Raw genomic sequence first — 17,403 nt, 5'->3', positions numbered from 1 at the left:
CTTATTGGAAAGAATTTTTGTAATTTCAAACAATCTCTCAAACACTCTTTAGGTAACAAGATGAGTGAGTTAAAAACAAGTTCTTTCAATGTTAAAGCAACACATGTATGTCTATATATATATATATATATATATATATATATATACACACATGTATTTTTCGTATTAACAAAAAAAAAAAAAATGTCCCCTAAGTAACAAATTCTGGCTATACCCTTGTCTTACAGGCTATATAATAGTTAGGCACTCAAAGCTCTACTTTTCTTAATATTGCAAATGTTAGGTCTCCATCGTCCACTTGTGTATAGCCACCGACCTGTAACTCCAACTTAGCTGTCCACTTTAATTAGCCAAGGACAAATCCATTCCTTAGTCGTCGTCTTTTGTCTCATACTCATCTTTTCCAATCCTCCTTTGTTTTTATTTCTTTTGTTCAATCAATGCCACAACACAGCTGTTCAATTAGTCAAGGACAAAGGCTTCGTTTTCCTATGAGAAATTAAGTGTAAGCAGTTATAAACAAATTAATGTTTTTTTTTTTTCTTTTTAATCGGAAAAGTAAAGAAAATTATCTATACTATTATTAAGAGAATAAAACTCTTTGGTGTCTTTTTTTTTTTTTTTTTTTTTACTTCCAATACTAACCTAATATGTTTCTCTATGTTTCTCAAAAAAAAAAAAAAAAACACTAACCTAATACACATTGAAGTTGTTTAAGAGTTAAACAGATGGACACAAAGGTTACAATTCTACACCCACTAGTACAGCAGTGGAAATTAATTAATTAGTTTTCTAAATTTTATTTTTATTATTAATTATTCACTTCCTTTTTAGGAGAAACAATTTCTCTTGAAAAAAGAGAAGAAAACAAAAGTCTTCAACACGCATAAAAAGAGCAGAATGTGAGAAGCTACTATTAACTTTTATTGTGCTTTAAATTATAAAAGTGTTCTAAATTTAAGTATTTGAATTTTTTTTTCTTATTTGCCACTATAACTTAGAGTTTCTTTTTTGATAAATAAATATATATATATATATATATATATATATATATATATATATATATGTGTTTTAATTTTGGACCATTTAAAAAAGTAGACACCAAAAAAGTCAAAAAAACGAAGACTTGAGAGAATAAAACTCTTTGGTGGCTACTTTTTCCCTTCCAAAACCAACCTAATACACATTGGAGTTGTTTAGGGGTTAAACAGATGGACACAAATGATACAATTCTACTCCCACTAGTACAACAGTGGAAATTAATTACTTTTCTAAACTTTATTTTTATTATTCATTACTCATTTCCTGTTTAAGTGAACCAATTTCTCTTGAAGAAAAAGAAAAGAAAAGTGATGTGAGAAGCTGCTATTAACTTGTATTTTGCTTTAAATTATAAACTTGATCTAAAGTTTAAGTATTTGAAATGTGTGTTTTTTTTCCTTATTTGCTACTATAACTTAGAGTTGTTTTTCTTTTCTTAAAAAAAAGAAAAAAGAAAAATTAACGTGTAGTTATTTTGGGCCATTTAAAAAAGTGGGCACCGAAAGGTCAATTTTCTTAATAAAAGTATAGAAAATTCTTATAAGAAAAATGGTACAGATGTTGGACTATTACTTTAGACAATTACTATGTGATAGAGTGTGACATATATTGTCTCTATTATTTGGAGTCTCTTATGGGTCACACATTGCATGTGCATTAATGTTGCCTTGCATTTTTCGTATTATTTGTAGAAGTTGGAGCGGATATGTGGAGAGAACGAAAAAGAGTAGAAAAAAATGTCAAAATATTAATATTAATACTAGTGAAAAATGACATATATAAGAATGGAAAATAACGAAAAGTATAATTTTGGATAAATAGAATAAAATGACTGAAAAAAGGAAACATATATTTGAAGTCTGATTATTATTGACCCCAAAATTTTTAAGATTAAAACTTATCTGCTGTTTTAGAAGTGGGATATATTAAAAATACAAGTATTTTGAGCAGTAAAAGAAAAGAGAAACTATAATATAAATCGCTAATGGCCCGTTTGGATATATGGAGGGGAGGAGGAGGGCCGAGAGCGGAGGAGAGTAGAATAAAGTTGGTTAAAACTAGACTAATTTTAGGCTAAATTTACTCTACTCTACTCTACTCCTTTTAATCCAAACGGACCATTAAGTATATATAAAATCACTTTGCTCCTTACATCATAATATGCAAATATTACATAATAATGAATGGAAAAATCCAACAAGACAAGGCTGTTCAAAAGACCGCCCAATCCAACACTCCTGAATACTGATTGGTCGCAACGCACACACTTGGTTGTTATCATTTTTTAAATCAAATATTGTAAATCTATAATTTCATTTAATATTGATCATATCATTTATAATTAGATATAACTATGATGCGTCTTTCTTTTTAATAGGAAAAAAATTGATGTCACACCAAGTAAAAATATATATATATATAATTTTTCTCTCTTTTTAAAAAACAAAAATGACGTAACATTATGTAAGTTCTTATTCTATATGCCTAGCCTTTTACTAAATTTACCTTACATGTGGTTCTCATTCATCACATATTATATATGTATATCAGTGGCAGAGCTAGGATTTTAGTCTAGAGAGGGCAAAATTAAAAAACGATATTAAAAGTGAAATTTATCTAAAAAACATTAATCAACAATAATAACAAAATAAATAAACGATTTTAAGCAAATATGAATATATTTCATATTATTAAAATAAATAAACAAAAAAAACCAATTCATAGCTACTAAAAAATTTACAAACTGATGGAGTAAAAATATAATTAGTGTTACTTAAAAAATATAATGAATAAATATTTGAAATTATTTTTTGTGATTGATAACATGCCAATTTGTAAGACATAAGTAGTAAAATTTGTAATATCTCTAGCATCATTTTCAAAGATAAAATGCTGTGAAAAGTATCATATATAGTAAAAATTGTGTAAATAATAATATAAAATTAAAAAAAAATAGTGAAATAGGTGGATTGGTCACTTTCAAGTTTCAACAAGTAGAAGTTTTTTTTTTTTTTTTTCCCCTCCATGTGACTACTAATACAAAAAAAAAAATAATTAGGAGTTAGGGGGGGCAGGTGCCCCCCTCGCCCCCCTCTGGCTCCGCCAGTGATATATATATATATATATATATATATATATATATATATATATATATATATATATATCTTATCCTTACACATGGATATTTCTTATTGGCTGCATATAATCATATACATATACCTATAGCTCTATCACATCTCCATTCAAACCTCTCTCTCTCATAGTTGTTGTTATCAGCTTATTGCCACTAATATTAGGTAGAGAAAATGTAAAGGGGATGGCTGGGTCCAAATTCGTAGAATTAAGCTTTTTGGGTTAAGCAATGTTATATTAACTCCTCAATTAGATTCCACCCTTACACATGGATATTTCTTATTGGCTACATAGAATCACAACCCTTTAGCTCTATCGTACCTCCATCCAAACCTCTCTCTCTCTCTCTCTCTCTCTCTCTCTCTCATAGTTGTTATCGCCATTAATAATGGGTAGAGAAAATGTAAAGGAGATGATTGGGTCCACCCTTACACATGGATATTTCTTATTGGCTGCATTGAATCACAACCCTTTAGCTCTATCGTATCTCCATCCAAACCTCTCTCTCTCTCTCTCTCTCTCTCTCTCTCTCTCTCTCTCATAGTTGTTATCGCCATTAATAATGGGTAGAGAAAATGTAAAGGAGATGACTGGGTCCAAATTCGTAGAATTAAGCTTTTTGGGTTAAGCAATATTATATTAACTCCTCAATTAGATTCCACCCTTACACAAGGATATTTCTTATTGGCTGCATAGAATCACAACCCTTTAGCTCTATCGTATCTCCATCCAAACCTCTCTCTCTCTCTCTCTCTCTCTCTCTCTCTCTCTCTCTCTCTCTCTCTCTCTCTCTCTCTCTCTCTCTCTCTCTCTCTCTCTCTCATAGTTGTTATCGCCATTAATAATGGGTAGAGAAAATGTAAAGGAGATGACTGGGTCCAAATTCGTAGAATTAAGCTTTTTGGGTTAAGCAATGTTATATTAACTCCTCAATTAGATTCCACCCTTACACAAGGATATTTCTTATTGGCTGCATAGAATCACAACCCTTTAGCTCTATCGTATCTCCATCCAAACCTCTCTCTCTCTCTCTCTCTCTCTCTCTCTCTCTCTCTCTCTCTCTCTCATAGTTGTTATCGCCATTAATAATGGGTAGGGAAAATGTAAAGGAGATGACTGGGTCCAAATTCATAGATTTAAGCTTTTTGGGTTCAAGTATCTAGGAGGGAGTTTCACACACATGTACACTTAGATTAGGCTAAAGTAGAAATTCTATCTTGTAAAAAAAATAAAAATAAAAATAAAAAACTCCTCAATTAGATTCCCCTCAACGAGTTATCTTCCCATAAATGATATTAGAATTAATTTAATTTGTTGCAGTGTGAGATAATGTGGCAAGGTATTAAGGTCCATTTATCAGTTTGAGTGGGAAGGGTGCAACACGAGTGCATATAGATAATTTTGGAAAAAATACCCAAAACAAAGTAGTATTGTCAATAATGTTAGTTTAAAAAAACAGTTTTGTGCGAGGTTCCAATAGTATTATCTCCTCAACAACCATCCCCCTAGTCCTTTGCAATTGTTGTTCCCCCCTCCCTTGCCCACCCAATTCCTTTGTCACTAATTGTTTGCCAATTGATTGTAATCTCCACCAAACACCCTTAACTGAAAATAGGGTTTAATGATTTGGTCGGCTTACCCATCAGGAAAAAAAAAAAAGAAAAAAAAAAAAAGAGAGAAAGAAACCTTTTGAAATTTGTCATATATCATTAGCTTAGTTAATAAAATAAAAGGATTCTACTGTTTATCTCAAAAAATAAATAAATAAAAGGAAAAAGAATTTACCATTTTATACCTTTATATCATCATTATTCATTACCATGATAAAATGAAGTTGTACTTCCATTTTTAAGGAAATGTACAAATTAATGGAGGAATGTTCAAACAAATTCCAAAATTTAAGGGAGGTGCCATCGAGGTTGGGAATATGAAGTTGTACTTCCATTTTTAAGGGAACGCACAAATTAACGGAGGAATGTTCAAACAAATTCCAAAATTTAAGGAAGGTGCCATCGAGGTTGGGAAAATTGCATGTGTTATTAAATGACCAAGTACATGATCCACTTATATTATTTAACAATATTGCAGTGGATTCTAGTTAGCTTAACAAGTAAAGTTTCTGATATTTGAATAAGATATCTGGAGCAAGGAAGTCAATAGCGTACCGGAGGCTGTACCGGTTTGGCCACCGGTACGATATATTTCAGATACCGGTCAATACTGGTGTACCGTTTCGGGTTTACCGCTATTTTATATATATATATACACACACACACACACACACACCAAAATCTCTAGAACCATGTTTATAAGTATATAATATTTCACTTATATTATAGTAAATATAAAAGTTTATCATAAAACATTATCTCAATTCAGAACAAATTATTCATAGTTTTAGACTTTAGTATCAATTAAAAGGAAAAAAAAAACACAATATAAAAAATAGAAAGCTTGTTGTTCATTGCATACTAAGAAAACAAATAATACTAATAAGTTACCATTATACCCTTACAAAAATTCAAAAATTACAAAACTAAAAAAAAAAAGGCTTTTTTCTGTACCGGCCGGTACGCTCGGTATCGGCCGGTATTGACCGGTATGGCCGGTACGCGGCCGGTACGGCCGGTATTTTTTCCGGTACAAAATAAAAGTGTACCGGTACCGGTGCACTGGCCGGTACGGTATCGGTAACATTGATCTGGAGTTCAGTTCCTGTCCACACTAAAAATTGATTGGTGAAGACTCTTTAAAAACTCTTTAAAAGCGAATGTCATAGGTTAAAACTCTTTTAAAAAAAAAAACAAAACAAAATTGCATGCACTTACAACAAATGAAATTATTACTGAAGTTTTAAGAATTTTAAAAGAAAATTAATTATTAAAAAAATCTAAATTTTTTGGTTGTGATAAAACTAGGTCGCACATGATGTGCTTTCACCCATAATTAAACTTATTTTTATTTTTCTAAAATTTGCTATTTATTTTTTTCTATTTCAATTATATTAAATAAATATATTCTTTAATTTATATCTAATTTGAACCCTAATTATCCTTTTATACTCCTCATAAAAGGATAGTAGAAAATTCTTACCCACGATTAATTATGATATTAGTATTAGTATATTATATCATTATTGGTAGTACATATATAACAAAACATATTCTACTAACCTTTTATTTTTTGTTTTTTCTCCCAAGGCATCTTTGACTAATGACTAACATCTAGGATGATGAGAATGATAGTTAGCCCATCCTAAAAGTTGAAACGTACACATTTGGAATCATCTTTCTTCTTCTACTACATTATATCAACATCTATAGCTTAATAAAGATCCAAATCCATTATCTTTTTCCTTTCATCTCTTCCTTATATATTTGTGTCTCGTGTCTAAGTGGAGGGAAACAAACACAATGGAAAGTAAACCTTTTTGTTGGATTCTTCTATCCTTGCTCATTCTTTCATTCTTTGTTTCTCAAACTCATGAAAAAATGCAAGGATTACAAACTCTAGTCTATCTTCACAATTCCACATTGAAGAAAGGTTTTGGCTTCGACACGAGTTTTTTTGACGCAAATGACAATTTCAATGAAACTAGTGTTCACTCTCAGGAGGGGTTGAAGGAGAAAGATAGGATTGAGAGATTGCCTAGACAAACCCAAGTGAATTTCTCTCAATATGGTGGCTATGTCACAGTGGACAAATCAGCAGGTCGTGCACTTTATTATTATTTTGTTGAAGCTCAACATTCTAAGGATTCATTTCCTCTTCTTCTTTGGCTTAATGGAGGTATTCAGTTCTATACTTGATCCAATCCTAGTCTCCAGTTAATGTCACTATCAAATTGTGGAAACACATGTAAATGCATGTTATTTTGTCTGAAGTAAATACTTTTTTTCTTTTTGTTTTACGTTTTGTTCTTTCTTTCTGTTTTTACTTTTTAGTGCCTTTTCTTTTTATAAATTTGCTTCCTTTTAATTTTTAGAGATAGAATGGGAGGGATAACTGATAAGGAAAAAAAAAATGAATGTATATATTTTATTTTTAACTAGTGTGTTGCCCTCCCTCATAAAAAGCATTTCTACCCTCCAAGAAACTTTTACTTTGAACTATAGTCAATTGTTCCTAAAGAAGCCTATAACTAACAGTTAAATAATAAATGTCAATTGGTGTTTCGGTCTGATGATAAATAGTTATCATTAAGAGCGAACGTCATAGGTTGAAATTTTCTCTGATAAAAAAAAAATGACATACATATAATATACACACAAAAAAGAAGAAGCCTTGTTATGGAATTATAATTTACTATAGTATTTGTATTTTAATGTTAAAGTAACTTGCTTACCATTTAAATTGAAAATAAAAATGTAAAAAATAAATAGGCTAAAATGCAAAACCTATCATTTATGCATCATTAAAATTCATTTCAGCCCTCTAAGTTTATTAAATCAAGGCTTTCCTATCAACTTTTGATATATGTTATGATTAATTTTTCAATTTTTTAAAATTTTCTTCAAATTTTTTAAATTAAAAAAGTTCAATTAATGATTGAAAAATATTTTCTGAATTTTGATTTTCACAAAAATTTAACAAAAGTTATCGGGAATGCTTTAATTGAATAAATTTGAAACTTAGAAAACTAAAATGAAAAAAAGCACAGTTAGAGAACTAAAATAAATTCTAAAGAAACTGAAAAAGTAAATTTTGCATTTTAACCAAATAAATACTATAACTCGATATTATATTTGTCAACAAAGTAGAAATGTTATCTACATCTATAGTATCTGCCACCTTTTTTTTTTATATTATAGTATTTATAGCAAGAAGTAAAATTCGTACTGTACCAGCAGGTTCGGCAGAAAAAATTCATATCAGTTACCAAACCAGTACCAAAAACATCTTAAAACGCCTTTAATTTTTTCTTCGTTGCTGCGTTATTTTTCTCCTCTCATTTTTGTCAGTGTCAACAACTCTTTGTAATTGCGTCTTTTATCATTTCTTTCTTTTAGCTTCTCTTTCTATCTTTTGCTTTCTCTTTTTTACCCCTACTCTTTTATTTCATTGCCTAGTTGTACCCCATGTTTCAAAAAGTAAGTGAAAGTCTACCGTCTACCCACTAAAAAGTTGTGGACAAATCAATGAATTTATGTGGTTTGTCAACCTTCCAGGTGGCAAATACTAAGTTACTAATTATAAGTTTTGATTTTTTTTTTTTCATTCTCAAACTAGTAGTTAATATATATTTATATTGAGTTTTAACACTTGGCTGGAACTGAACATATTAATTTGGGATGGACTTCTCATCAAAAATAAATTCGGGATGGACTTAATTACAATTTTCAATATTTTTAATAGATTATATAAAAGATTTATTAATTTAATAACAAAATAGCGATATATTCGAAACAGTACACTGGTATTAATTGGTACCGAAACATATTGCTTTTTTAGCCAAACCAAAACAGTTTTTTCCCTTGATTTACAATATCAGCCACCTAGTTATAATATGGTCTTATTTGATTGATTATTATTCTTGCTTAATTTCTCCATAGGTCCTGGTTGTTCATCTCTTGCTTATGGAGCAATGCAAGAGCTCGGGCCATTTCGTGTGCACAGTGATGGCAAAACACTTTACAAAAACAAATTTTCATGGAATTATGGTATAGCTTTCATAACATTAATTTATTTTATGGTTTTTTTTCCAAAATTTAATAATATAATTATCATTCTCTTCCAAAACATTTTTTCAATTTTACTTGTTTCTTTATTTGAATTTTCTCTTCAGTCGCAAATGTTTTGTTCCTAGAGTCTCCTGCCGGGGTAGGATTTTCGTACTCCAACACAACAAAGGATTATAGTACTAGTGGGGATAGAAGAACTGCAGGAGATAATTATGTGTTTTTGTTGAATTGGCTGAAAAGATTTCCTGAATACAAGAATCGTGATTTTTATGTTGCTGGAGAAAGCTATGCCGGGCATTATGTTCCGCAACTTGCACATACCATTGTCTTCCATAATAAGAAAGCTAACAAGACCATTATCAACCTCAAAGGGATCATTGTATTTCTCTCTCTCTCTCTCTCTCTCTCTTAACACACAAATTAACAATTGTAAATTAGATAATAGTCAATGAGAAATAATTAAATTAATGTCACACTAAAAATGCTTATATATCTTTAAGCTTTTCGATATGAAGACTTTACTGAAATTTAGATGTTACACTACTTGTTAGTCTTTCCATTCTAAAAAATTATCATGATGGTGAAGCACTGGCTGAGCCGTGGTGGGGGGGCAGGGGGGGGGGGGGGGGAAGGAGGCCCATGACCCTCCTAACTTTTTGAAATTCCCATTAGCTTCGTCAAAACAAACAAAAATCAATTACAACTTACTTCTCGGCTCCCTTAAATTTTAGAATTTGAGAACTTTTTGTTATTAGCAAATAGATAGAGTAGAGTTTAGTCCTTAAAACACTTATATTTGATCCTCAAATATTTAAACTTGTAAAAAGGAATGGAACAGAAAACCCAAAACTTACATAGGAAAAGAAAAACCCAAAAAACAAAATATTGCTTTGGACCATTAATTAGCTGTGGGCCTGGCCTCTTTAAATACTTACAAAACCCCAATTGTCTAAAATCCAAATCAACAGTTTCTTCAAAAAAAAAAAAAAAAAAAAAAAATCCAAATCAACAGATAAAATAAAACAGATCAATTTATTGTGTGAAAACCTCATGCCACCACGCCGTCTATCAAATCACCTCGCCAACATGGTCCTCTCTGTTCATGCTCCAGTCCAAGTCGATAGGTGCCGGTTTCTGCCCCTCTCTTTTTTTTTTTTTTTTTTTTTTTTTTTTTGCGATACCATGTGCTCTTTTAGTAGTTTTATTGCTGTCTTGTAACTTTAAAGTTTAAACTGACTGATTCTAAACTTCAGCTAAAACACGTGTATGGCTGTATGTGTTTGTTTATAACTTTATTTATTATTCTTTCTTTTTTCTAAGAAGAATTATTCTTTAGTTTGTAGAATCAACTTATTCACTATTCATATACTAACATCTAATATATAATATTATTCTTTATTTTATATATATTTTAACTTAATTATATAACTAGTTTATAAATTTCAAATATTTAGCTTTGTGAGTTTTTAAAGTTAATATATGGAACTAACTATTTGTTTTGATGAATTTTTTTTTCAAGAATTTTGTTATAATTAGTTGGTCCCCTGGATAAATTTCCTAGCTCCGCCACTGTGGTGAAGTATAAGACATGCTTAGTATATCATACTGTAATTAACAACATACTTTGTTTTGATGATCACATGACTTACAAATGTTAAAATGATTTACAAAGTGAATTGACGTTCTAGAGTACAATTAGTTATTGAAAAACTGTTTGGTAGAAGTTTATATAAACAAAAAATAGTTTATAAAGTTTTTTTGGTTTGTAAGTTTCTTTTTTCAAGTTTTAAAATCTGATATTCATTATTCAAGATCATTGAGATGTTTAAACTCCAATTGCTTTTTAAACCAATTTGTAAAACACAGCAGACTGCGGATATATTCACATATGTATAAAGTATGTAAATTTATTATTATTTTTTTTTGTTTGATAATTCGATATTTACGATAGGGTATAGGAGATTTGAATCTATGATATTTTCGTTAGAAACTCCAAACATCTAGAATGTACCAACCAGTTAAATTATAAGGTTTTTAATGATAAAATGGTAAGTTGCAAATTACACCCCTTTTGGGGATGATTATATTTTACACCCTAAAATTTCAAAATTTGGATTTTATCCCCTGAAATTTGGTGATGTTTGGATTTTACACCTTGATATTTCATAATTTGGATTTTATTCCTTATATTTTAGAAGTGTTTGGATTTTACTCCCTAAACTTTTGAGGTGTTTGGATTTTACATCCTAAAGTTTCAGAATTTAGGGATGCAAAATCCAAATAATACTAAACTTTAAGTCGTAAATCCAAGTTCTAAAATGTCAGAGTGTACAATTCAAACACCACAAACTTATTCATGGGATAAAATTTAAAATCTGAAAATTCAGGGTATAAAATTCAATCACTTTCAAATTTTAAAGGTGTAATTTGCAATTTAACCATGATAAAATAAGAGAATATTGATATCTTATTTTGAAAGTAAAATATTGATATCCTAGATGGACTAATCATAGGAATAAGGATTTTCTCATTACACACATAGAGATAAGAGATTTAATTCACTTTGACTTCATGATTTCTTAAGTTACAACTTTTAAAGTTTGTAAAAGAAATTTCTTAAAAAGTTAATAAGATATAAATACTACCAAATGAAAATAACAAATGATTTAATTATACAGATTAAAGGTCATAATGTTGGTGGCTGGTGTTTAATTTACACAGAATTATCTAAGATTCAAATCCTTCCAACTATTGAATTGTAAAAAAAGTACAAATTAAAATTTAATTCTTTTTAAAAAGTAATCATTGTTAGGTTCTAAAACCTTAGGGACTAATGTATTAGAACTTCAATATGTAATGTGTTGGTAAACCATGATCAAAGCATAGAGTCTAGGTTTAGGCTTGTTCAAAGCATATTTAATTATAAAATTGGAATTGAGTGATTGCAAAAATTATTGGACAAAATCTGTAAGGCTTGATCAATCGAAAATTAGATTCGATCGATTGAAACTCATGCAAATTTAATTTTCTCAGAATTTCCAATTCAGCCCAAGCTCGTTTGACGTGTAGAGTTTTTATGTTTTACTTCACATATAAAAGGAAAAACCCTAGCTACATTTTAGAGATCTTTTGAGTGTTGTGTGGTGAATCTTTTATGAGATCTTGAGGTGTTTACCTTCATACACACATATAGGATTATCAAGATCAAGATTTGTATCAAGAGCTTGATGATCGCTTCAGTTGCTGCTTAAAGAACTTAAAGAAGATCTGAAACTTTTGAGTGAAATCTCAAAGTCACGAGTAGAAGAACTTGTGATTGCAGCAGATTAAGGAAAAATGTAGTCCGTGAACTCGGAGCTGTCACGTGATTGTGGTAGTAAGTTTTCTACATGAAGTATCAATAGGATGTTAGTGATCTAAGTCTTATTGTAAAAACTTCAATTTTTGCATAGTGGATCTATTTTTTACCTTGAGGATAGTTAAGTTAAATCCTCCCTATATTTTTTACCGGTTAAGTTTTCCTGAATTATCATATCGTTATGTTCTTTATATTTCCGTATTAATCACATGATATGATTTGTATGTGTCAACTTAGAATTGAATAATTTATCTAAGTAATCACTTGACTAAACAACTAAGTTAAACATATTGTGTTAAGAGGTCTAAAACTTTACAATAATGGTTAAGCAATGTGGAGATGAAGGTAAAGGTAGGGTTCTCGGTTCAAGAGGCTCAAGCTTGAAATAGTTCTAGAGCAAGTCACATAATTCTAAAACTACTTATAGTAAGTATTATAATTTTAAAATTAGTTTATTGGTTAGCCTAGAATTATTTTGAAGCTTAATTGGTTAACATCTTTGATGTTTCTAATAGAAACATGTATTTAGAGTTCAAATCTTCTTTCCATTGTAATCATAGAATTACAAAACAAATATCTTAATGTTTTCGTTTTCTTAATGCAGATTGGAAATGCAGTGATCAACGATGAAACAGATACGCAAGGAATTTTTGATTACCTTGAAACCCATGCAATCGTTTCAGACCGAGATGTGTATCAAATACAAAAATATTGCAACTTCTCATCCAATGCCTCCACTCCATCTCGTGAGTGCATTGCAGCCAGTGAAGCAGTGTCGAAGGATATTTCCTACATCAATCTCTATAACATTTATGCTCCCTTGTGCTCGTCTCCCAATCTCACAGCTCAGCCCAAGAAAACATCCGTAAGTTGATAAATTTTTCTAGTGAGTTTGAAACGGGAAAGAATATACAAGTGGGTAGGAAATTAAGGAATCCAAGTTCTTAAAAAGTTTTGTAATTTTTTTAAATTTCCTTCATTGCATACATGCTTCTAATTAAGATCCAATGGTGGTTCAATTTTTAACCAACAAATGTCCTTTTAGCTTAGAAGTTGTACGGATTTTTTTTTTCTTTTACACGCATCATTCATGTTGCATTAGTCTGAAAAATTTGAGTGCATTTTTATAAGCTTGCGAAATGGCGTTTTTATGTTTAAAATGAACCTTTATAAAAAGGTTATGTCGAGTTGAAGTTGTGAGAAAACGTTATGGAGTTTTAAAAATGCACTTTTAAGTTTTAACACACTCATTATTTAAAAGAGATGCCATTTATAATCTATCATATTATGAATTTTTGCTCCTAAAAATGTAATTTACATTATTCTGTTATTTTGTGGTGCAGATATTTAAATTTGATCCATGCAGCGAGTACTATGTATATGCTTATATGAATAGGCCTGAAGTTCAAGAAGCCCTACATGCCAATGTTACTAGACTCACACATGACTGGCAACCATGTAGTGATGTCATACAGAAATGGGTTGATAGTCCATCAACCATCATTCCCCATTTGCAGGAGCTCATGGCCAATGGCCTTCGAGTGTGGATTTTCAGGTTAAATTATTATTGTCAAATCTTTGGTTGTTCTATATTGACACAATTAGGAATTAACCTTTATTTTTTGTTGTTGTTACTCTCTCTAATTAATTTAGACATGTTTCCAATTTAATACTCTTATTTTTTTTAAAGTCATTTAACTTGTATTTTCAATTTTGTCATTCTTTATGTCCACCATAATGAAGTCGTATTGGCCGGAAAGTGAAAAAATTATTAAAACTGACGATGAAGTTTGATGGAATTAGACAAAATGATTAAATGAAAAACAAATTAATGTTAAATGTATGGGGAAAAAAAACTTAAAGAACTAAAGTGAAAACAGGTCAAAGTTTAATCATTGTAATTCGTACTTTAGCATTATTGTTATTATTGCTAATTGGTTTATAAATAATTACATAGTTCATCTTTGCTAAGATCAATACTCCACCTTATATAACGGAAAAAGTTAACCCCTTTCATTTGCTTAATGAGTTAAGCACAAACATATATATCTACCTTTTTTAGGTTTCTTTATTCTAAAGAAAATACTTTAGTAAAGAAAATAAGGAAGGGAGCAAGGATCGAGATTCAAGTTTTCAGATGAAACTTCATACACATACACTTAGAGTAAGTTAAAGTATAATTTTTATTTCAGATTAAAAAAAAAAAAAAAAGTCAAAACCAATAGTTCTTACTACTAGGGGTTTAATTGGTTATAAAATGGTTACGGAACACAAACTACAATATATAGAGAAAATCAAATCCCAGATACAGGTCATCTTAACTTCAAAATCACAAGGAGTTTTGAAAAGTTGACCTTAATTTCTAGGACGTTTCAATGCTTACTGCATGTTAACACGTTAGAGGCAAAGAAGTTATTGATTATTCGTTGACTTTTTACCTCTTGTTTAAGACTTGTGGATCACATCTTGGCATCCTTATATATTCTTATCAATTTAATTATGATAATCAAATCAGTCTTTATTGGATGAAATGCAGTGGTGATATTGATGGAAGGGTTCCTGTCACTTCAACAAAATACTCTATAAACAAAATGAAGCTTCCTACGAAGACAGCATGGCATCCTTGGTTCCTCAATAAAGATCAGGTATTGCATAGTTCTTTTTATCGTGAATATTTCAATACATGGTTTTGTTTCAAAAAGCTCAAAATATTCCAACATCCTTTATTCAATAGTGAAGATAACTTTTTTTGTTGTTGTTATAGGTTGGTGGCTATACACAAGTGTATGAGGGAGACCTAACATTTGCGACAGTAAGAGAGGCAGGACATCAAGTGCCAAGCTACCAGCCTGCGAGAGCATTTTCTTTGATCAAGCACTTCCTTGAAGGCAAACCACCTCCTGATATCAATAGATATAATTAATTTCATTTTTAGAAGCATTTCATTAGTCTACATAGGCTCTAGCTAAGTTGGTTCCTTTGCCTTTGAAGTGTGCTAATTACGTTTCTTTTGATTATCTGCGTTTACCTAATAAAAAGCTAATTGCAAGTTTCTATTTAAAGCAAAGCCCAACTTTTTTTTACTTTTCAATCATTTAATATATATGTGGTCAGAGTTTTGTTCCAACAATCCACCGGTGTATATTATCACTGTTAGGGTTCAATATATGTGTTGGTAAATCCTAGTGTGGAACATATTGAAATTGAGTTGTATCAATAAAATTGTTTTTGGGTTGAGTTTGGGCTAGAAGCTACTTAAACACGACAAAGTTTGAATTTTTTCAAAAATGATGAGTTGATGACATTTTACTTAAATCTTTTATCCTATAAATGTTTTTTGAGCTAAACTTATTTTTCATTGTACAATAAATATTGAGACTTTAAAATGGAAAAAAATTAGACTTAATTTGGATTTGAAATTAGTGAGATATGATTATTTGAAGCTGGTACAATTTTGCTATCTCTGGGTGTTCAATTGACCAAAACTTAATTCACTTGACTGTTAAATTGCTTGAACAATAAATTGACTTTCTGTGATTGTTGTTTAACCTATATTTTTCTTTATATAACCAATTATTGTTACAAAGAGAGGGTGAAAGGCTCACATACAAGAGTAAATCAAAAAGCCAAACTTTCTTGAACTTAAAAGAGTTCTAAATTCCTCTCCTTAGTGTTTCTCATTATTAAGGGACTGGATTGTCTTCCTTTTCTTCCTCTGTGCCCTGAATTGGGTGTGGATCCCATCGTCTCCTTTGTTTCTGTGGGAGCTCTTCGGCGCTACCGCTTGCTAGGACAAATGAGAAAGAAGCACAACGACCATGAAAGCGATTTTTTTTTTTTTTTTTTTTTTTTTTTAATTTTTTTTTTTTTTACTTTAACCGTTTAATCATTCATGTATCAAACTAACAAAAAGCATGTCCATGTCAGTAATAATACTTTTTTTTTTGGTGCAATTGTAGGCGACTAAATTTCTAGTTTGAAATAAATTCAACAAGTAAAATAGTTTCACAAATGCGAATTTGTATTGATGAATATGTTGAACAATTCTCTGAAATTACAAAAGATTGATTTTCTGATTCGATCTCCTTGAAAGACTTGTTAGTTGGAATTGTAATAATGTGATTTTGACTAAAACACCAAATATCCTTCAATTTGGCTAAAAGATGGATCGAAGAGCCTTGAAATAGAATTACAATGAATTTTTGGCTATGGGCTTGTTAGAAACTCTTTATTTTTCGTGTTTTTGGTGCGTTCTTCGTCTTCGAAGGTTTGTGGTGGAAGTTCTTCGGTGCTTTAGAGGCTTGGATGTGTAGAGCTTCGTTGATTTATGGCTTGTCAAAGTTTCTGGAGGCTTTTGAGCTTGGTTCCAACAAACTTCAAGATCTAGGTTGATAGTTTGGATGGTTTTGCTTCGAATGTTTTTCGGTTTTTCGGTTAAAGTTCTTGAAGTTTTTGAAGGCTTTGAGGCTAGATTCTTGCAGAGCTTATATAATTCTGAGTGCTTCTGAATCTTCTCTGATGCTGCTTGTGCTTTGGATGTCTTGGTGTCTAGAAATGCCTTAGGAAAGCTTTTATATATAGGAGTTTGGGGGTGGGTGGGCAACACGTGGTGAAGCTTGATCGGTGACAGTCACAGTCTGATTGGAGGAGCTTTAGACTTTTTCTCCAAGACATGTGGCTTCTGAATCTTTTCTGGTGTTGCTTGTGCTTTGGATGTCTTGGTATCTGGAAATGCCTTAGGAAAGCTTTTATTTATAGGAGTTTGGGGGTGGGTGGGCAACACGTGGCGAAGCTTGATTGGTGACAGTCACAGTCTGATTGGAGGAGCTTTAGACTTTTTCTCCAAGACATGTGGCATCTTTTGATTGGCTAAAATGTTTTGATTTTCAATGTGACACATGTCAGCACCCGATTGGACTGTCTGGGTCATCACTTTCACGTGTTGATGTAAGATTGATTTTTTGAATGCATTTTATGCCCCTATTTCAACAACACTTGACAAATTTCTGTTTTGGTTTTTGAATAGTGATAGCATAACCTAATAGCAGTATGTGACACTTTGTAATTGGCCGTACTTTGTGAACTTAGTAGTATGATGTGTCAGCTTGTGATAAGTCAGGAATTTTCGCTCTTTACAGCAATATTTAATTTTCTAATGATTTTTTTAATATGCATTTAGTAAACAATCTT

General features: G+C 30.7%; 1 protein-coding gene across 1 annotated transcript; it reads left to right on the top strand.

The window, feature by feature from the left end:
- The first annotated feature begins 6,521 nt into the window (after window positions 1–6,521).
- Window positions 6,522–15,267, top strand: LOC142617988 (serine carboxypeptidase-like 40). The gene is made up of 7 exons (XM_075790968.1): window positions 6,522–6,963; window positions 8,727–8,834; window positions 8,960–9,234; window positions 12,818–13,078; window positions 13,557–13,768; window positions 14,750–14,858; window positions 14,978–15,267. The coding sequence occupies exons 1-7, from the start codon at window positions 6,588–6,590 to the stop codon at window positions 15,134–15,136; spliced, it is 1,500 nt and encodes a 499-aa protein (XP_075647083.1). The 5' UTR covers window positions 6,522–6,587; the 3' UTR covers window positions 15,137–15,267.
- Window positions 15,268–17,403: the final 2,136 nt, after the last annotated feature.

Source organism: Castanea sativa, chromosome 11 (genome assembly GCF_040712315.1).
Source record: "Castanea sativa cultivar Marrone di Chiusa Pesio chromosome 11, ASM4071231v1".
Classification (NCBI taxonomy): Eukaryota; Viridiplantae; Streptophyta; class Magnoliopsida; order Fagales; family Fagaceae; genus Castanea; species Castanea sativa.
This window is presented reverse-complemented; position numbering and strand designations above follow the sequence as displayed.

Coding starts and splice junctions, on each gene's coding strand:
- LOC142617988 (XM_075790968.1), top strand. CDS start 6,588: ATGGAAAGTAAACCTTTTTGTTGGATTCTTCTATCCTTGCTCATTCTT. Junction 8,835..8,959: donor CAAATTTTCATGGAATTATG/GTATAGCTTTCA, acceptor TTTTCTCTTCAG/TCGCAAATGTTTTGTTCCTA. Junction 9,235..12,817: donor TCAACCTCAAAGGGATCATT/GTATTTCTCTCT, acceptor TTCTTAATGCAG/ATTGGAAATGCAGTGATCAA.